This window comes from Schistocerca serialis, chromosome 2 (assembly GCF_023864345.2).
Source record: "Schistocerca serialis cubense isolate TAMUIC-IGC-003099 chromosome 2, iqSchSeri2.2, whole genome shotgun sequence".
Classification (NCBI taxonomy): domain Eukaryota; kingdom Metazoa; phylum Arthropoda; class Insecta; order Orthoptera; family Acrididae; genus Schistocerca; species Schistocerca serialis.
In genome coordinates this window covers 1,028,027,742-1,028,049,899 of record NC_064639.1, presented here as the reverse complement: position 1 = coordinate 1,028,049,899, position 22,158 = coordinate 1,028,027,742, and the positions used below count along the sequence as shown (strand labels likewise).

General features: G+C 38.9%; 1 protein-coding gene across 2 annotated transcripts in view; it reads left to right on the top strand.

Annotated features, from left to right (window-relative positions):
• Positions 1-20,936, top strand: part of LOC126458450 (CBY1-interacting BAR domain-containing protein 1) — a 211,698-nt gene extending 190,762 nt beyond the window's left edge. For both annotated transcript variants that reach the window (XM_050095516.1, XM_050095515.1), the window contains 2 exons: positions 8,475-8,639; positions 20,786-20,936. In XM_050095516.1, coding sequence (XP_049951473.1) covers positions 8,475-8,639; positions 20,786-20,890 — 270 coding nt within the window. In that variant the 3' untranslated portion in view covers positions 20,891-20,936. The remainder of the gene's footprint in view (positions 1-8,474; positions 8,640-20,785) is intronic.
• The last annotated feature ends 1,222 nt before the right edge of the window (positions 20,937-22,158 follow it).

Genomic DNA, 22,158 nt, shown 5'->3' with positions numbered 1-22,158 from the left:
TGCATTGCCATGCTTTGCCGTAGGTTTGTACACAATTTCATACTGATACTGTGAAAGCAACAAAGCCCATTGTTGCAATTTTTTAGCAGCGCATGTAGGAACTGGCTTTGACTGATGAAACAAGGACTGCTAAGGCTTGTGATCTGCAACTATATAGAGCTTGTATCTATACACATAGTGATGGAATTTTGTCACACCATACACAATAGCAAGAGCCTCTTTTTCAATCTGATAGTAACTACACTGAGTTTGAGTTAACAATTTTGAGGCAAAAGCAATAGGTCAGTCTTGACCACCAATTCTGTGTGAAAGCACAGCACCAATTCCATAGGAAGAAGCATCGACTTGCAAAACTACTGGCTTGGCAGGGTCAAAATGCACTAAATGTCTGTCACCAAGCAAAGCATTTTTGAGTTTCTTAAATGCATCTCAACAATCTTTACTCCAAACAAAACATACATTTTTGTGATGCAAGCAATGCAGTGGAGCCATGATCTGAGTGGTATTTGGTATGAACCGAATGTAGTATGCCATCTTGCCTAGTACTGACTGCAGTTGAGACACATTGCGAGGAACAGACAGGTCATGGATTGCAAGCAAATGGGATTGGAGGAGATGCACACCCTGACTGTTTATCACATGACCTAAGTACTGTAGTTCAGATTGAAAAAGATCACACTTTTCGAGGTAACACTTGAGTCCTGCTTCTGACAACTCTCAAAAAAGGGTACGCAAATTGGCAATGTGTTCCTGTGGTGTACAATCTGAGACGACAATATCATCAAGGTAGTTTGAACAAAATAGCACTTTTGCAGTCAGCTGTTCCAAGTAATGTTGAAAAATGGTGGGTGCAGAAACACTGACGAAGGGCAAACCCAAATACTTGAACAGTCGTAAGTGTGTATTTACATTGAACAGTTTCTGTGATTCTTTATCCAATGGAATTTGCAAGTAGGCATCACACAAACCTATCTTAGAAATGTAATGTCTTGCACCAAACCTGTCCATGAGTTCCTCAGGGCGAGGTAACAGATAAGTGTCAACTTTTGACTGTAGTCTTGAAGTCAACACAAATGTGAATGATACCAGAAGGCTCAGACAACAAAATGAGAGGACCTGCCCATTGATTATCTTGAATGGAAGCAATTACACCATTATCTTGCAATTCTTTGAATTCACTGGTTACTTTGTCTCTTAAAGCAATTGGAACAGGGCAGGCCTGGAAAAACTTAGGTGGCACATTGTCTTTCAATGTAAAATGCACTACAAAGTTATTTGCTTTTCCCATTCCTTCTGAAAATAGTTCAGGAAATTCTTTAAGCAAGCTAGCAAAACTGTCTTTCATGCAAATGTAGAGGCTGATGGTATATTCTCGTGGATCCTAATGTCAAACAGATCAAAGGCATCTAAACCAAAACAGTCTCACTGTCTCTGGATTTCAACACAGTAAAGTTCAGCGTCCTAGGGTGAGATTCGTAGGTGGCAGGCAAACTGCACTGTCCAAGCCCTGGAATTTCGTGTCCATTGTAAGCAGTGAGGTGCCTGCTAGATTTAGAAAGGTGTGGTGAGCCTAATTGTTCATACGTGGCACGATTAAGCAACCTGTGTCTAACCAAAAGTTCACATGACAGCCAGCAATTTGTAATGAGACAAATAGTTTGTTAGAACGCTGTTGCACAGCACTGGGATGAGAAAGAAGCACAACCTTAATCTTACTTTTGTCACACCTTTTCTTTTTTTTTTTTTTTTTTTTTTTTGAGGGGGGGGGGGGGGAGCAGGTAAGATTGGCATTTTTGCATTTTTGTGCTATTACTATCAAACTGCTTGGACATGGCCTTATTTTCCACACATGAACAGGTTGTGTTACATAATGGGCAGTCCTGTCTTTTATGGCGAGCAAAACATAGACTTCACTAAATTCATAGGCTTGTTTACATGTCTATGTAGCTGTCAGTGCAGTTGTGTGTATACTCATTGTTGTGGCTGCTGGGGGCAGTCATGAGAAAGGGGCAACTCAACCTTACAAATTGGGGCCTGGTCAAACTTAGCAGCCACTATGGCACCCAGATCATATTGCTCTAAGATTTGCAACACTTGAGGAAGTGATGGATCAGAATACTTTAGGATCTGTTCCCATATTCTACTATCAGGGACACTGAATGTTATTGCATCCCTAATCATTAAACCACTGTAAAAATTGCCCAACTACACTTAAATTTACACTCCCTAATCATGCCCATTACCTCTGTGTACCATTGACAGTACATCTGTTCCAGCTTTTCCTGCAAGCAAAAGAACTGATACCCGGCTGCTGCAACATGGGCTTGCTGGTCATAATATTGAGTTAATGTAGCGATTACATGGTCATATCTGTGTTCGCCAGGAGACACAGTTGGAAATAGTTTTTATGTTAACCTGAACACTGGGGACCCTGCAATAATCGAAAGATAGTATTGTAGCTTTATAGTACCTTGAACACTATGGACTTGACAATGTGCTTGGGACTGTGTCATTAAATTGTCAGAACATTGTTATGCTGGTCAGTTGCACTTGTTGGGCTGGTCAGTCGGTTGGTTGTTGTTGTGTAGCCAATGCAGCTTGTGCAGCCAGAAGTTGTTGTACTGTCATCAGTAAGGCAGCAATTTTTTGGTTCTGAAACTGAAATTCTTGTGTTACATCCATCACATTGGCTGTCTGCAGCTAAGGTGCATGGGCAGGGGGTGGAGGGGGCTGGGTAGCCATGGATTACACAATTACGTTATAGCAAAGAAACAAGCGAAGCCTCGGAAAAGAGAAATGTGATTAGTTCTGTGGCTCCCCTCCTGGAATACATGCAAGAGCACAACAAGAAATTAGCAAAATGAGAAGCCCTGCAAGCTAAAACAAAAGAGAGGCAAGCAAAATCTTCTTCTGCATTGAATTATCCTCGTTGCTACTTTCATGTCGTCATTGACACTGTAGACTCTTGTACCAGGGGAAGCAAGGGAGAGGACATTGTTTGGTGGCCAGTATCTTCTTCTGCAACACAACTCCACACATGTATTAACAGGGTTATTTATTTACCAGAAGAAAAAACTACTTATCTTTAAGCTAGTCCATGTGTTGTGGTACAGGCTATTCTGAAACAGGGTTCTTTATTTACCAGAAGAGAAAGCTACTTATATTTAAGCTAGTCCATGTGTTGTGGTACAGGCTCTTCCGTAATAGTCCATGTTAGCCTCACTGCTGGTGAAGTACAAGTCCTGCTGTAAACATTACACTCTTATAGCCGGGAATGTAAACTGACAGACACCAACTAGAATAGTGACTGAGCTAGAACTGCCACTGACTGTGATCTGCAACTGAGCTGTCTGCCTGTGACTGACTCTGTGGGTCTGCAACTGACTGGACCCTCTGGTCCACAGCAGCGATCTAAATATTGGCGGTTGAGAGGGGGTTGGTGGCGCATTGCTTCTGAGTCTGCCTTTGACCTCACACCTGATAGACGCACTTGCTGCAGCACCAATTATTGATGTTTTTGCAACCTCTTTGCTGACCCATGTGCTGGTGACAGCTTATGCCAGCACACTTCTAAAATGGAAATATTAAGAGATAAGAAGGTTAGAGTTTAATGCCTTGTCAATCAACAGGACATTAGAGATGGAGAACTAGTTCATTTGAAGTCTGTAAAAGGAAATTGACCATGCGGTGTTCAAGCAACCATCATGGCATGCATCTAAAGTTATAAAGAAACCATACAGATCATAACTGTGGCTACCAGATAGGAATTTGAATCCTGGTCCAGTCTGAATATGAGCTCAGTATGTTAACCACTGTGCCAAATTAGTAAAAATGAGAAATATGAGCTATATGATAGAGAACTCAGTGAAAACCCTAATAAAAAAAATTGCTTTGTTTTTGCAGACTCAGATTAGTTGGAAATTTGTTTACCAATTTTGTAAAGTAGTCCCAGTAAAATTAGTCATACAGTCACCATAGTACGTGCCATGGTACACAGATTTAATATGTGATAACATTTTATATGTTAACTAAATTCTCCATTGGTTCTTGGCAGGGTATAGAAATAACAACAAAAAATGGAACTTTACTGAAAAAAGGTTTCTGAGTAAATAAGAAATAGTTGCAGGACATCAGAAAAATACTTCATTTTTTATTGTTGTGTAAATAGTTATGTAAATAACTTCAATGTTTTTGTAAGTGGGAATACATCTCAACAAGATTCCAAGTCCTTGTTAAAATAACTAGAGATGAATGCAGTTATAGGGAAGTAAGGGCACACATGTGTGTGCTAATTTGCATTTGCTTGTATGTGTACTTACACAAGAAAAAAGAGTGAAAGTTCTAGGAATTGTCTGATCTGCTAGGTGCCACAGAGCAGTCATCTGTGGATGAGTAATTGCTTTCCCTCATTGTTGCTTCCATCCTGCAATTTCAATTATTTTAACAATTATAGACTGAATTGTTAAGGCTTTTGTGGCCACTTGTTGACAAACTGCCTATTGGCTTCTGTCTCGGGTTCTCTGGCCGACGTTCATCTAATGATTTTACTGATGTTTCGCCAGCGTGAGTGACTGGCATTGTCAAAGCTTCACCCTCCATTGCCAGTGGTGAACTGGAGCCGAGCTCACGTCCACAGATTATATGTACCTGGCGCGCCAACGTCTGAGGGCTTCTCCGTGGTCTTTCCGGTGCGGTTCTCCTCTTGCTACCTGCGACGGTTGTTCGCTGCAGTTCAGTGACTTCCTAAGACACTTGAACAGCCTCCATGCCAACATAACATCTACCATCAAAGTAGAAAAGGACAAGAAACTGCCATTTCTAGATGTGCTGGTCACAATGGATGGCAAAAACCTGGGACACAGCGTGTATCAAAAACCGACACACACACAGACCAATACCTGCACAAACTATCAAACCACCACCCGAGCCACAAAAGAGGCACAATTAATATGCTCATAATGAGAGCAGGATGAATATCTGAGCTGCAGCACCTCAGACGAGAAATGCAACACCTGGAAAGTGTTCTGAGGAGCAATGGGTACTCCACAAATTATATTAGAAGTGTAATAGAGCCAAACACTCGGCGAAGTAAGGAATCAGAAAAAGAAATGTTTGGTACCGCCTTTCTGCCATACATTCCCAGAGTGATGGACAGAATAGGCTGTATATTGCGCAGACATGGCGTAAAGACGATTTTCAAACCATCAACGAAAATCAAAGTGTATCTTAGATCAGCAAAGGAGAAAAGGGACCCACTTGCAATGTCGGGAATATACCATATACCATGCACATGTGGAAAAGTTTATGTCGGAATGACTGGACTATCAATGAACACCAGGATCAAAGAGCATAAGCGTCGTTGCAGGTTGGGACAGGTGGAGAAATCGGTCATGGCAGAGCACGCACTGAGTGAGACCGACCATGTAATAAAATTCGCCGACATGGAAGTTCTGGCTGTAGAGTATCATGCCCACTTATTTAGTGGAGCTGTAGAAATACACAAACACGGGAACAGCTTCAACAAGAAAGAGGAAAGCCTTAAGGTAAACAGATCCTGGCTTCCCGTACTGCAGCGAACGACTGTCACAGGTGGCAAGGGGAGAACCGCACCGGAATTGACCACGGAGAACCCCTCGGATGTTGGCATGCCAGGTACATGTAGGCTGCGGCAGCGAGCTCGGCTTAAGTTCACGACCAGCACTGGAGGGTGAAGCTTTGACAATGCCAACCACTCATGCTTGAGAAACATCAGTAAAATCATTAGATGAATGTCGGCCGAAGAACCTGAGACAGAAGCCAATAGGCAGTTTGTCGATTATAGACTGCATATTCAGTTGGAAATGGCATTTGAATTGTTAGCTTAAATATAATTATTTGTGGGACTGCAGTCTTTCAGGAATCTGAACAATAAACATAATATTACACTTTTCCTAATGAATACTTCTTCTGTACTATGAGATTTGTTTTACATTTAATTTTTGTGATCATTTTTATTTTATTTTTAGAAAGAAGTATTGAACTTGAAATATATGTAGTAAAAATTTCATCTTCTTTGAATGAGCCACTGAGTAAGAGTATATAGCTGTTGAGTGTTATTACTATTATGCTAAGGAGCAAAGTCTCCTGTCAAGTTGTGTGTTACAACTGTTGAAACTATGAACTGAAATTACCCATGTTACAATTCAGGCATAAGAGTTGCAGATTTTGACAACTGCCTTTTAGAGCATAGCTTGTGATTGCATTTTTTGTTGACAGTGTAGACTCTGTCTGTGACCATTTATCTCTTTGAATGGTTAATAGTTGTCAGAGCAACATAAAGTTGGCATTTGGTATAGCTTAAAGTCATACAAATGATATGTGAATTAATTTAAGACAGAATTTGTATCAGAGGTCATCAGACAAATATAAACTTAGTGAGAGAAATATGGGTTGAGATGGAGAAAAACAAGCAGCTGTCAGTTTTGAGGAATGCATTTTAGGTTCTGTGATCCTCATTTCAAAATATGACTTCTGCACACTTTAGTGTTGATGAAAGTGTTGATTATGGCATTCTGGCCATCACAGCATTGTGTTAAATAAGTAAGTGTCCAGTGATTAGGGCCTCCCGTCAGGTAGACCGTTCGCCAGGTGCAAGTCTTTTGATTTGATGCCACTTTGGCGACTTGCGCATCAAAGTATTGCGTTAAAAGAGAAACACTCCTTGGTTGTCAGATGTATTTTAAATGCAATACTTATAACTGTAATACAGTATATATACAGTACCATTGGTAATTAATGGATGATACCTATTGTTAATAACAGTTAAGTAGTTGACTCATGCAAATAATTTGCACTCTATCCTGCCCAGTCACTAGAAGGCAAATAAGTAAATGCAAGTATTTATTAATAAAATGTATTATATTTTGAATAGTTGTAAAATAACGGTAAATTGTAAAAAACTGATGTCATTATATACAATATGGTTAACTGTAAAACATAAAAAGCAAATATTGCCCTTGTCAGATTAATTTTATGTTTCAAAAACTTCTTTATTTTAGAAAACATTTTCCAAAACAATATTATCAGTTAGAATATGATCATTGTTTACTTTTTGGCTGTATGTGTCTTTAAGACAAACATAAATATCACTGGAAGTGCGAACTCCTGACAGAGCCATGTTGTTGTTGTTGTTGTTGTTGTTGTGGTCTTCAGTCGTGAGACTGGTTTGCTGCAGCTCTCCATGCTACTCTATCCTGTGCAAGCTTCTTCATCTCCCAGTACTTACTGCAATCTACATCCTTCTGAATCTGCTTAGTGTATTCATCTCTTGGTCTCCCTCTACGATTTTTACCCTCCACGCTACCTTCCAATACTAAACTGGTGATTCCTTGATGCCTCAGAACATGTCCTACCAACCGGTCCCTTCTTCAAAGCCATAGGTTCTGGTAAATACAATCCAGCCCTTTGAATTGTCTGATCTAGTGCTTTGGTAATGGTCATAGCAAATGCTACTTTTATTGGACATTATTTCTCATCACTTTTGTGCAGTACACAGTTGTCGCTCAAAGAAATTAAACAACTGGAACCACATTTGTGTGTAATAGTAACATAAGATTGTCAATCGATCGCATTCTGTAAACTCCTTACATCGACAGGTGCGACCAAAATCGCGTGATAGACTAGTTTGTGTATCTAATCTAGACAACTGCAACAGCTGGCATTCATGATAGTTAAACAGACTGTCAATAGGTGGCACCTTCTACATTGTTTTTATCAAAATGTTTTCAAAGTAAAGTTTTTAATGAGAACAGCAACTTTAAACTATTTGCATGCTTTTGTCATTAATGGTGAACAAAATCTTGAAAATGATGTCTCAGTCACTAATTTAAAAACAAATGTGTTTAGAAATAATATATATGACTGATAATGTAGCGTACAGAGCAGTGTAGCAGTTTGCCATTGTTGTGTCTTCTTTGAGGTGTTTGCTGGTGTAAAAATCAATTTTGTTAAATAACCTATATATTGGGTCATTCTGTGTTATTATATGGTAAGTCATGCAAATTATTTTTGGAACAAGTAACTACTGAAGCATTTCCAATGTTCAAGATGGACTGGTGGATAAGCATGTATATAAACCAGTATATTTTATAAGCATTGAACATTTCATCTTATTTCAGTCACTGAAGCACTGTATATGAGTAACTACTTATTTCAGAATAAGAGTATATTTGTTTGTTACACTTCTGCACACATGTAAATGAGACTCTCTACAAAAAATTATTAATTTCCATTGCGTTGCTGTCAAAATGTTTGCATGTAATTATGTTCTAAGGTAACAGTTTTGTCTCTCATGCTTTCAGGATTTTCGCAATGCACTTCTGCACACATGTAAATGAAACTGTCTACAAAAAATTATTAATTTCCATTGTGTTAATGTCAAAATGTTTGCATGTAATTATGTTCTAAGGTAACAATTTTGTCTCTCATGCTTTCAGGATTTTCGCAATGCACTTCAGATTCCCGATTCAGTAGCACGACTGGAAACAGTGAAAAGAATGTCATTTAAAAATTCTTCATTTTCTTTGTCGAATCTGTTTGCTACACCTCATTCAACACATGGAGGACTTCAGTCAACTGGATCATCTGCAAGGGAATCTTCTGTAAGTTTATTATTCATTTACTTACAGGATGGGCAAAATAATATTGACTCAGAAATTATTTACTATAAGATTACATAGTATTGCCTCTTGTTAATGAAAATCATACAAGATGCTGGAAATCACCATCACTGACATCGATGCAGTGCTGTGCTTGATTTATCAAACTGTGGGACACATGTAATAGCTTTGCCTAAGGGATAAAAGCAGTAGCACTTTGAATGTTCTACTGTAACTCTTCCAGTGTATGAGGATTATTTGAGTACACTTAACCATTCAATTTGTCCCACAGATAAAAATCACAGGGAGAGAGATCAAGCAATCAAGGAGACCAGAAGATCACACTGCCTCTGCTTATTGTCCTCTCCTCACCAAACACCTCATGCTGTCATGACTGGGTCATCAAGGCAGTGCGTGCACTTGCTCCATCTTGCTGAAAATATCCATACAGTTGTTCTTCTGTGAGTTGATTCACTTATGGATTAAACAGTTTGTGCACATACCAGTTAGCATTCACAATTTTTGGGCCAGTTTTATGTTGTCCATCCTGTATATCGATTTTCAGAACAAAGAACTGACAACATTTCATCAGCCCAGTCTGAATATTACTTTTTAGGTATAATGCTCATCCTGAGAACTCATGGGAGAGTGCATGTAGAATTTGAAATGCATTAAAAAGTTGACCCAATTTTATCCATATCTTACAATTAATATATCTCACCAAAAGTATATCTGTGATTCTAATGAGCCCAGAAAGACAACTTGACCTGCATGCATTCTCATTGCAAAATCCAACAGATTATTTACCATTAGATTAGATTAGATTAGATTAATACTAGTTCCATGGATCATGAATACGATATTTCGTAATGATGTGGAACGAGTCGAATTTTCCAATACATGACATAATTAGGTTAATTTAACAACATACTTAAGTTAATATAACAACTTTATTTTTTTGTGTTTTTTCCAACATAAATTAAATATTTTTTAAGATCCCAACAGCCATCTCACCTATCAGTGCTAAAAATGTGAAGGAGAAATACTTGTCACAGAACACCAGCATGTTGGTCAAAAAACAACTTTACATCAGAATGTGTAGCAGGTGCTGTGAATTGAAACCTCATATAAATGCCAAAACAACACTAACAATACCACACAGTCTGGGTGGAGTCCATGCAGCATTATGTTATTTCCTCTGCATAGGCTTCTGAAAATATAGTGTAACCAGATCTTTTTTAAAAAAAAAAAAAAAAAAAAAAAAAAAAAAAAAAAAAAAAAAAAAAAAAAAAAACTGCTCACTAAGCAGCGGCAGGAGAGAACACATATAAAGGGTTGAAGTTTGGTAGCTTTTTTAACCGAAGGCTCCTGTCTTCTGGCAGAAGGGTTGAAGGAGAAGGAAGAGGGGTGAGAAAAAAGGACTCCTGGGGTTATGAAGTGGGGAGAGTTTGGAAAATTTGCCTGGTACACCAGGCCAGAGAAGACTTATAGTGCGGCATGAGAAGAAAAGATTAATTGTTGGGGACTGCACAGGATGAAATTTGAAAATCTGAAAGCTTAAGGGTGGAAAATAAGGTAATATGCAAGACAGAGATTGCTGACAAATCATTGTGTATGAGTTAATAAGAGCAAAAGGCTAAGTGCATTGTATGGGGTAGAAAGAACAGGGAGGGGGGTTACTGACAGGTCAAAAAATAGAAAACTAAAAGGGAGTAAGAAAGGAATAGTTACTAAGAGAAAATGGTGAGACCAAAGAAATTAACATAAATTAAGGCCAGATAGGTATTAAGAACCTACAACATGTTATATCACCAGTTCCCACCTGTGGAGTCCTGAGAAACTGGTGTCTGGTTGTAATCCAGATGGCACATTTGGTGGAACAGGCACTGAGATCAAGACTGTCATGTTGTAAGAGCATGCTCGGCAACAGGCTGTTGTGTGTCACCAGTAAATACGCTCTCCTTATGCTCATTTATTGTAACTAATAACTTCGTGCTAGTCATGCCAATGTAAAAGGCCAAACAGTGTTTACATTGTAGCTGGTACACAACACATGTCATTCCACCTGTCGCTCTCCCTTTAATAGGACATGTTTTGCCACTTACAGATCGGGTGTAGGTGGTGGTAGGAAGGTGAAAAGAGCAAGTCTTAAAATGGGGATGGTCACAGGGGTAGGAGTCATAGGTAGGAAAATGATTGGAGAAGGAGCTTAGGGTCTGTGAAGGATATTGCAGAGATTGGAAGGGTGGCGAACAACTATTCTAAGTGTAATGGGCAAAATGTCAAACAGAGCGGACCTCATTTCAGGGCATGATTTTAGGAAGTCAAAGCCTTGTCCAAATAGCTGATTAATACATTCAAGGTGGGAATAATATTGAATGACAAAAGGTGTACTTCTAAGCTGTTTATTGGAGGGATCAGCATTACCAGGTTTAAATGTGATGGACCAGGAAATTTGCTTTTGAACTAGGCTGATAGGGCAATCATGTCCAGTGAAGGCTGAGGTGAGAACTGTGGTGTATTGCTGTAATGAGTCTGTTTCTGAACAAATATGTTTGCCTCAAATGACAAAACTGTGTGGGAGGGAACATTTGACATGGAAAGAATGGAAACTGTTAAAGTGTAAGTACTGTTGTTTGTTACTAGATTTAATGTGAACAGAAGTGTGTAGCTAACCCTCATTGAGAATGAGGTCAACATCAAGAAATGTCGCATGGGATTGAGAATAGGACCATGTGAAATTTAGCTGGGAGAATGCATTTAGAGATTCCAAGAATTTAACAGGTCACCTTCACCAAGAGTTCATATGGCAAAGATGTAATCAGTGTATTTGTATAACTTCAGTTAATTTGTTGGAATATTCATTATCTTCCTTGTACTACAAAATTTATTTCTGTTAACATTGTCAAATGCTTTTATGAGTTCTGTAAAAATTATATGACCGTAGGTTGAATTTTTGTCTTGTCATATAATTTTCTACACCATGGTCCGTTTGTCCTCTGATACTCATATGATTTACACATTGTTGCCCACTGCAGGTGTCTTGAGCAATGGCTATTTTTCTCCATTCAAGTTAGATTCTTGATATGATTACACATGAAAAGCCCAGTGCCTAGTCTGCGTCAGAGATGGAGTGACTATGTGCCAGGAATCTAAGACCTGATCACAATCAGATGCAGTGATATAATGTGTCTTGTCCATGCTGTGCTTGATTATTCCACTGATCACCAGTTTAAGTTGTTGACATCCCCATAATGCGACAGTCTGAATTATACCATTTGCCAAGGCAACAGAAGTGCTCTCTCTTCAGAGGAGACCTCTCTAATTCAGTTGCCCACAATTTTAAATGTAGTGTCTGTACTTTTGTCTTACCTATTTAAATTTAATCTGTACTTCATTTACCATGCTTCAATGAGCAATTAGATCAAACATCACTTCCAATAGCCATCTTCGTAGCCTCCTAGATATCAGGATAGTATACTTTCTTGCTCCTTGTAGCCCACCAAAACAAAATGTCTATTCATTTCACAAATTTTAACATTTTTTAGCACCTGCTTTGTCCCTTCCCCAATCATACATTCTAATCACTATTATCATACTTTCACCTTCACAGAGTGCCCTTACTATAATACAGTTACAGACTCCAGTACACTCATTTGCTACTCGATACTTCTCTTAACATCTGTTGGTGCTTTGGTATGTTTGGCTTCAAAAGACCTCCATGCTCAGCTGCTCAGAGCACTCGCCTGAATTAAGCAGTATTCAGTAGATAATTTCATTATTGAGCAATATGCTCCTATTTACCTATGTCAGTCACAACAGTCACTAAATTTTCTTGTCTAATTGTTACAATGAGTCTCCACCGCTTAAATAATTTCAGAACAGTCCTTTTCCAGCTTCTCTGCCTCCCTTAATACTTACTTTCAATACAATTTGTCTGTCATTGAGAACGTAATTTGATCAAAGTCACTCCTAAAATCTAAAAAATTCTGGTCCACATTTGAGACTTTCTGGTCCATACTTGGAAACCTAATTGAAAACTGCTGGTCTGAATTTTGCCTAGTGCCACCTGGTTCATAAATTGCAAGGCCAGTTGTAATTTCAGGTCATTGTCTGTAATCAAATTGCATGTGCTTACTACTCGCACATCTGTCTCTGTTTCTGCTCCGTGTTTCATCTGTGATTGAATCCTGTTCTGTAATATTGAGCCCGACTCATCAAAATCATTAGCTATTATCCCAGAATGAGGATATGAGGTGCTGGCAGAAGTAAAGCTGTGAGGTTGGGTCATCTCTGAATAACTGAATTGGTAGAGCACTCTTCCACAAAAGGCAGAGGTCACAGTTTCAAATCCCAGTCTAGCACACAGTTTTAATCTGCCAGGAAGTATCAACTATTACATTCTGACAATCTTAAGCAAAGTCATGTAGTAATTCAGTATTAAGAACATTGTCACTTTCTGACATGGCAGGCTCCATCCCTTGTACTCATAAAACATTAACAGATTCACAGGTATTAAAAAGTTTTGCTTTTTATCATATTCCTTATGTCATACTCCAGTCCAACGATCTGGCTAAAGCTGCTGGAGATAGTGGTCATGTGTGCATGAGATGTGCCTGCTCATGGAATGTGTCTGTGTTTTCCTTTATTTTCTGAAGAGGGCTTTGACCAAAAGTATAGTGTGCAGCAGTCTTTTCATTGTGCCTGCCTGCAACACAATGTCTCATCTTTACAATGAGTAATCTGTCCTTTTCATAATTTTTGGTATTACAATCAGCAAGTCATTATGTGTAACAGACTAAGAGAGCTAAAACAATAACTGCCCACTAGTATCACCACAAATGAAATGATCGTATGGCATTGTTGGCCGGGAGGCCCCATGCGGGGAAGTTCGGCCGCCGTATTGCAAGTCCTTTTTAGTTGACGCCACTTCGGCGACTTGCAAGTCAATGATGATGAAATGATGATGAACACACAACACCCAGTCATCACGAGGCAGAGAAAATCCCTGACCCCGCCGGGAATCGAACCCGGGATCCCGTGCGCAGGAAGCGAGAACGCTACCGCAAGACCACGAGCTGCGGACAGTATCACCACAATTCCTGCATCAGGAATTTACACAATTGGCATGGTCTAAGAAGAATTGTAACCTGAATGTATAGTTCCATGGAGAGCTTGTGTACTACCCCGTGGACTGTCATATGATGGAGCTACATGTAAAAGCTTTGCACAGTGGTCCAACTCGGGCCTTCACGTTCAGAGACAGTGGCTGTTAGATTAGATTAGATTAGATTAAATTAGATTAGATTAATACTAGTTCCATGGATCATGAATACGATATTTCGTAATGATGTGGAACGAGTCGAATTTTCCAATACATGACATAATTAGGTTAATTTAACAACATACTTAAGTTAATATAACAACTTTATTTTTTGTGTGTTTTTTTGTTTTTCTTTATTTTTTATTTTTATTTTTTATTTTTTATTTTTTTAATATTTATGTTTTGTTTTTTTTTTTCTTTTTTTTCTTAATTTATATCTAAAAATTCCTCTATGGAGTAGAAGGAGTTGTCATTCAGAAATTCTTTTAATTTCTTCTTAAATACTTGTTGGTTATCTGTCAGACTTTTGATACTATTTGGTAAGTTCAAATGGCTCAAATGGCTCCGAGCACTATGGGACTCATCTGCTGAGGTCATTAGTCCCCTAGAACTTAGAACTAGTTAAACCTAACTAACCTAAGGACACCACAAACATCCATGCCCAAGGCAGGATTCGAACCTGCGACCGTAGCGGTCTTGCGGTTCCAGACTGCAGCGCCTTTAACCGCACGGCCACTTCGGCCGGCCTATTTGGTAAGTGACCAAAGACTTTAGTGCCAGTATAATTCACCCCTTTCTGTGCCAAAGTTAGATTTAATCTTGAATAGTGAAGATCGTCCTTTCTCCTAGTATTGTAGTTATGCACACTGCTATTACTTTTGAATTGGGTTTGGTTGTTAATAACAAATTTCATAAGAGAGTATATATACTGAGAAGCTACTGTGAATATCCCTAGATCCTTAAATAAATGTCTGCAGGATGATCTTGGGTGGACTCCAGCTATTATTCTGATTACACGCTTTTGTGCAATAAATACTATATTCCTCAGTGATGAATTACCCCAAAATATGATGCCATATGAAAGCAATGAGTGAAAATAGGCGTAGTAAGCTAATTTACTAAGATGTTTATCACCAAAATTTGCAATGACCCTTATTGCATAAGTAGCTGAACTCAAACGTTTCAGCAGATCATCAATGTGTTTCTTCCAATTTAATCTCTCATCAATGGACATACCTAAAAATTTGGAATATTCTACCTTAGCTATACGCTTCTGATTAAGGTCTATATTTATTAATGGCGTCATACCATTCACTGTACGGAACTGTATGTACTGTGTCTTATCAAAATTCAGTGAGAGTCTGTTTACAAGGAACCACTTAGTAATTTTCTGAAAGACAGTATTGACAATTTCATCAGTTAATTCTTGTTTGTCAGGTGTGATTACTACACTTGTATCATCAGCAAAGAGAACTAACTTTGCCTCTTCATGAATATAGAATGGCAAGTCATTAATATATAATAAGAACAACAAAGGACCCAAGGCTGACCCTTGTGGAACCCCATTCTTGATAGTTCCCCAGTTTGAGGAATGTGCTGATTTTTGCATGTTACGAGAACTACTTATTTCAACTTTCTGCACTCTTCCAGTTAGGTACGAATTAAACCATTTGTGCACTATCCCACTCATGCCACAATACTTGAGCTTGTCTAGCAGAATTTCATGATTTACACAATCAACAGCCTTTGAGAGATCACAAAAAATCCCAATGGGTGGTGTTCGGTTATTCAGATCATTCAAAATTTGACTGGTGAAAGCATATATGGCATTTTCTGTTGAAAAACCTTTCTGGAAACCAAACTGACATTTTGTTAGTACTTCATTTTTACAGATATGTGAAGCTACTCTTGAATACATTACTTTCTCAAAAATTTTGGATAAAGCTGTTAGAAGGGAGATTGGACGGTAATTGTTGACATCAGATCTATCCCCCTTTTTATGCAAAGGTATAACAATAGCATATTTCAGTCTATCAGGGAAAATGCCCTGTTCCAGAGAGCTATTACACAGGTGGCTGAGAATGTTACTTATCTGTTGAGAACAAGCTTTTAGTATTTTGCTGGAAATGCCATCAATTCCATGTGAGTTTTTGCTTTTAAGCAAGTTTATTATTTTCCTAATTTCAGAGGGAGAAGTGGGTGAGGTTTCAATTGTATCAAATTGCATAGGTATGGCCTCTTCCATTAACAGCCTAGCATCTTCTAATGAACACCTGGATCCTACTGTATCCACAACATTTAGAAAATGATTATTAAAAATATTTTCAACTTCTGACTTTTTGTTCGTAAAGCTTTCATTCAATTTGATGGTAATACTGTCTTCCTCTGCTCTTGGTTGACCTGTTTCTCTTTTAATAATATTCCAAATTGTTTTAATTCTATTATCAGAGTTGCTGATTTCAGACATGATACACATACTCCTGGATTTTTTAATAACTTTTCTTAATATAACACAGTAGTTTTTATAATTTTTGATAGTTTCTGGGTCACTACTCTTTCTTGCTGTCAGATACATTTCCCTTTTCCGGTTACAAGATATTTTTATACCCTTAGTAAGCCATGGTTTGTTACAAGGTTTCTTACGAGTACATTTAACTATTTTCTTGGGGAAGCAGTTTTCAAATGCATTTACAAAAATGTCATGAAATAAATTATATTTTAAATTTGCATCAGGTTCACGGTACACCTCATCCCAGTCTAACTGCTGTAGGCTTTCCCTGAAATTTGCAATTGTTAAATCGTTGACTGAACGTACTACTTTGGAGGACTGTTTAGTATTGCTGAATGGAGCTATGTCATATATTGTAACTAGCTGTGCACCATGATCAGAAAGACCATTCTCAACAGGCTGAGCATTTATCTGGTTAAACTTATCTTGGTCTATAAAGAAGTTATCTATCAGTGAGCTGCTATCCTTTACCACCCGAGTAGGAAAATCAATAACGGGTGTCAAATTGAAAGAACCGAGTAATACTTCAAGGTCATTTTTCCTATTACCCTCTTTCAGAGAATCTACATTGAAGTCCCCACAAATAATAATTTGCTCCCCCCTGTCTGACAGATAGCACAATAAGGAGTCCAAATTTTTCAGAAATAGATGAAAATTTCCTGATGGGGACCTATATACAGTTACAATTATAAATGTGCCTTTATTTAATTTAAGCTCACAGGCACATGCTTCTATATGTTTCTCTACACAAAACTTTTTTGTTTCTATACTTTTTGCACAATGATAACTGTGTGTGTGCATGTTTGTGTGTGTGTGTGTGTGTGTGTGTGTGTGTGTGTGTGTGTGTCCTTTTTCATTGTACCTGTCTGTGACTCAATTCCTGCTCTCTGTGATGAGTAGAAATCTATCCTCTCCATATTGTTGTTATTCCATCTTGGACTTTCCGTTGTTTTATGTTCTTTTTATGTAATATAGTGTAGGCAGTGTGGTGTGTACACCAAACATCAATTCAAAAACTAAAACTAAGTGTTGACTGTAAAAACAGGTCCCCCAAGAGTAAAGACTATGAATAAATGCTACAAGAACAAGCATGTGTGTTACCTATATATATTTGTGATTAGTAAAAGAATATGATTCAAACAATGGAAAATGCAGGATGGAATAATGACAATGTTATGCAAATAGTAGATTGCTATTCACGATATACTGGAAATGTTGTCACAGATAGGTACAACAAAAAATCTGTCAAACAAGTAAGCTTTTGGCCAAAAGGCCTTCCTGTGAGTTACACAAAACACACACACACACAGATAGACACACACAGGCATATGCAAATGCAACTTGCACACTTATGAACACTGTCTCTTTCTGCTGAGGCCACATTGTGAGCAGCTACACATGATGGGAGAACCAATCTGGATGGTGAGGGTAAGGAGGAAGCTGAGAGGGGGAGGGACAGCAGGGTAGAAGTGGGGGCAGTAAAGTGCTGCTTGTGGGAGCACATAGAGATGAGGTGGAGAGAAGACATGGCAGCTAGGTGCAATCAGAAGGTTATTTGGGGGAGGGGGGGGGGGAGCAGAAAGGAGAGAAGCAAAAGGACTGTGGGTTTGTAGGTGAAATAGAGGGCTGTGTAGTGCTGGAGTGGGAACAGGAAAGGGGATAGTTGGGTGAGGAACAATCACTAACGAAGTTTGAAGCCAGGAGGGTTAAGGGGACGTAGGATGTGTTGCAGGGAGAGTTCCAGCCTGCACAATTCAGAAAAGCTGGTGCTGGTAGGAAGGATCCAGATGATACAAGCTGTGAAGAAGTCATAAATGAAGAATATTATGTTGGCCAGCATGCTCAGCAACTAGGTGGTCCAGCTATTTCTTGGCCACAGTTTGTAGGTGGCCATTCATGCAGATAGACAGCTGGTTGGTTGTCATGCCCACATAGAATGCAGCATAATGGTTGCAGCTTAGCTTGTAGATCACATCACTGGTTTCACAGGTAGCCCTGCCTCTGGTGGGATAGGTGATGCTTGTGATGGGACTGGAGTAGGTGGTGACGTGAAGATGTGTGGGACAGGTCTTGCATCTAGGTCTGTTACAGGAATATGAGCCATGAGGCAAGGGGTTTGGAGCATGGGTTGTGTAGGAATGGATGAGGATATTGTATAGGTTTGGTGGGTGACAGAATACTACTATGGGAGGGGTGGGAAAGATAGTGGGTAGGACATTCTTCACTACAGGGTATGGCGAGAGATGGTCAAAACCCTGGCAGAGAATGTGATTCAGTTGCTCCAGTTCTGGGTGGTATTGAATCACAAGGTGAATGCTCCCCTGTGGCTGGATGGTGGGATTTTGGGAAGTGGTGGGGGATGACTGGAGAGATAAGGCATCGGAGATACAAGGTTGGGAGGGTAATTACGATCTGTGAAGGCCTCAGTGAGACCCTTACTAAATTTTGAGAGGACTGTTTGTCACTAGACTTGCAATGGCCATGAGTGTCTAGGCTGCATGGAATGGACTGCTTGGTATGGAATTGACACAGCTGTTGAACTGGATTAATTGCTGGAGGTTGGTAGGTTTGATATGGACGCAGGTACTGATGTAGCCATCTTTGAGGTGGAGATCAACATCGAGGAGGGTGACTTGTTGAGTTGAGGAGAACCAGGTGAAGCAAATGGAGGAGAAGGTGTTGGGGTTCTGGAGGAATGTGGATAGAATGGTCTCGCCCTTGATCCAGATTGTGGAGATATCATCATTGACTCTAAACAAGGTGAGGAGTTTGGGATTCAGGGTGGTAGAAAGTATTCCTCCAGATGGCCTATGAATAGATTGCCAGTAGCCACTTCCATACGCCAGATTTAATTCTAGGTGATGCCTTCAAAAGAGAAGTAATTGTTAGTGAGGACATAGTTGTTCTTAGTGACCAGGAAAAAGGTTGTAGGTTTGGAATCTGTCAGGGGCATTCAATAGTTGCAAAGCCATGGGCATTAGGGATGTTTTGTAAAGGCAGGTGGCATCAATAGTGTCAAGCAGGGCACCATGTGGTAAAAGAACAGGAATTGTGGAGAGTCAATGGAGGAAATGGTTGGTACCTTTTATATAGGAGAGTCTGTCCTCCATCTAACCTCCTGATTGCACCTAGCTGCCCTACTCTCTTAACACTTCATCCCTGTATGCTCCCACAAGCAGCACTTTTCTTTCCCCCACCCCTACCCTGCTATCACTGCCTCTTCCAGCCTCCATCTTACCCACACCACTCAGAGCACTTATCCCGTCATGCACAGCTGCTCGCAGTGTGGCCTCGGCAGCCAGAGACATTGGTCATGTGTATGTGAGTTGCATTTGCATGTGTGTGTGTGTGTGTGTGTGTGTGTGTGTGTGTGTGTGTGTGTGCGTGTTTGTATTGGCCAAAAGCTTACTTGTTTGTCAGTCTTTTTGTTGTGCCTATTTGTGACCCAACATCTCTGCTATACAGTGAGTATATTACTAGGTTTCTCTCTTAACGCACTTCTTGACCCGATGATATAATGACTGACATGTGTTGTTCACAATATCTAATTAATATATGCATGAAAAGTGCAAATATGTTTAATGTAGGTGAATTTATACTGTAAACACATCAATCAAAGTGTCCTGTGATTTACCAAGTAATTTTCATATCCTTGAGACCTAGGACATAGTAATAGTCTTCATTGTGTTACATTTTATCGCCTAGCAGACATCAGAGGCTATATTCAAAGATGTTCTAAATTTTATGATATTTACTAAATTGGTAAATAAATACTTCCAACAGTGGGAGTAGCAAGAACACTTAACTGTTTGTTCATACACATGCTGTGGCCACTGCATTATGAAATAATCCAAATATTGCCGTGGAGTTCATTCAGTGGCAGAATAAGCACTGACCTCTCCATATGTTCTAACATACTAATAATTAGTCTTGCACCCTGTACGAAATTTATTTCATTATTATCATATGTGGCCCTTTCCTAGACCTAGCATACAGTTTGGATGAAAAATGATCATCATTATTTATTTAGAATGTATTGGAAATAAATATTATAGGAATTTTAAAAAATAAAATAAAAATATGAGATCATTTTTAACTGGAGAGAAGAGTCAAATTGAGTTTATTTTACATAAAACTTAAATGGTATTTCAGCTGCTCAATAAGTTTCAGGACTCATTCCAGTTTGACTTAGTGATATTTGACTGTTTGCATAACATCGTAATAAGCTACCCACTGATGTTTCGCTATTTTTGCTCTTTCTATGAGTATAGTCCTTGAAGTATTTTTTATTGAAGCAGATTATGTGGTAGGATGCAAACACCTTTCTCCATAACTTATTATTATTCTTCCCTGTAGCAGGTGATGAAATGTTATATGGGAAACTATGCCCAAGACTGTGGGTTAAAACCCAAAACCACGTGATGCCAAGATAGTGAATATTGGCTTTGACATCCTGCATTATGTGAAATTTTCACTGTTATTAAAATACATTGCCTGAATCATCAATTCCTAAATAACTTTTTTTATTGTTTCTAGGGAAGTTTGAAGGAACTGTCTCAAGTAGAAGATTTTGCAACTGGGGATTCATCATCAGTAGCATCGGAAGAATATGAGAAATATTCAAGAAATAGGTCTAAGTAATCTGTTATATTTCTTGAAAAATAAATACATTGAATTTCTCACTGAGTACAGTTATTTGATTTCTTTACACTGACAGAGTGACACCTCCCTATAATGCTGCAGAGAAGTTACTGAGTATATCTCCATCTGTATGTTGTTTCTCTCTTGATCTAACAGTCAGAGTGCCCAATTCTATTTTTCAGATCACAATGCTCTGCAGTATTTTCCCATGCTGACCTCCACATTGGTAAGAAGCTTCTGTGATAGTGCATTCCATTCCTCAACCAGCACAGATGACAACTGCTGGATGGTTGTTGTGGATGCGGACATGTTGCAATAAAATCTCCCCAGTGCATCCATACATGCGATATAGGATTTAAGTCAAGAACATACTGTCATATGGTGAGAGGTGGAAACACATAATACACCCAGGAACTTTGTCAGACATGATCATTTTGGTGGTCCTGGTGTTATGTTATTGTGACATTGTACGCTTTCCTCATACACATCTTTTAAGGGTTGCATTCGACCCTAATTCTGTTTGTATGGATGACATTGAGCAACCATACTGAACAGCACACGTGGAGGAGCTCTTGGAACAAGAGGATATTTGGCAAATGGACAGTCCTGTCTATTACCCCAACTTAAATCTCACTGAGCATATGTTGATGCATTGGGACAGGTATTGCAGCAGGTCAACATGCACCAATAGTGCAGCAATTCTCAACCACACTGGTGGATGAATGGGATGTTGTACCACAAGAACTGCTTATCGTCCAGTATGGGAAAATGTTGTAGAGCATACATTGCCATCCAGTTGATCACACATCCTAATAAGAACCACATCTCATCTCACCTTTTGTAACATCCAGGAGATGACCATAAATGGCAGTGACATCAATGTAATTATTGCCAGTGAATAAAAGTGTGATATCTGTTGGTCACATTGCATATCTTTTCAGTTACCTTCTGTACCAGAGTGTAGCATGTCTCTCTAAGTATGGTCCAAGTTTCATCAAGTTGACAGTGACACATCATGCAATAGCATCACTAGGAATTAAAAATATAACAAACCCCATAGAAATAACCAACAAAACAACTTTTTCATGGGTGTTACAGAAAACATGATAAAATAAAACATAAATAAATATAAAATAAGCACATGTTGTAGGTCAACATACATTAGCACTGTCACACAAGATGATGTAGCAAAGCAATAAAAGGAATAAAAAACTCCAACTCTGTAGGAATTGATAGTGTTTCTGCAACAATCTTAAAGAAGAGTGTTC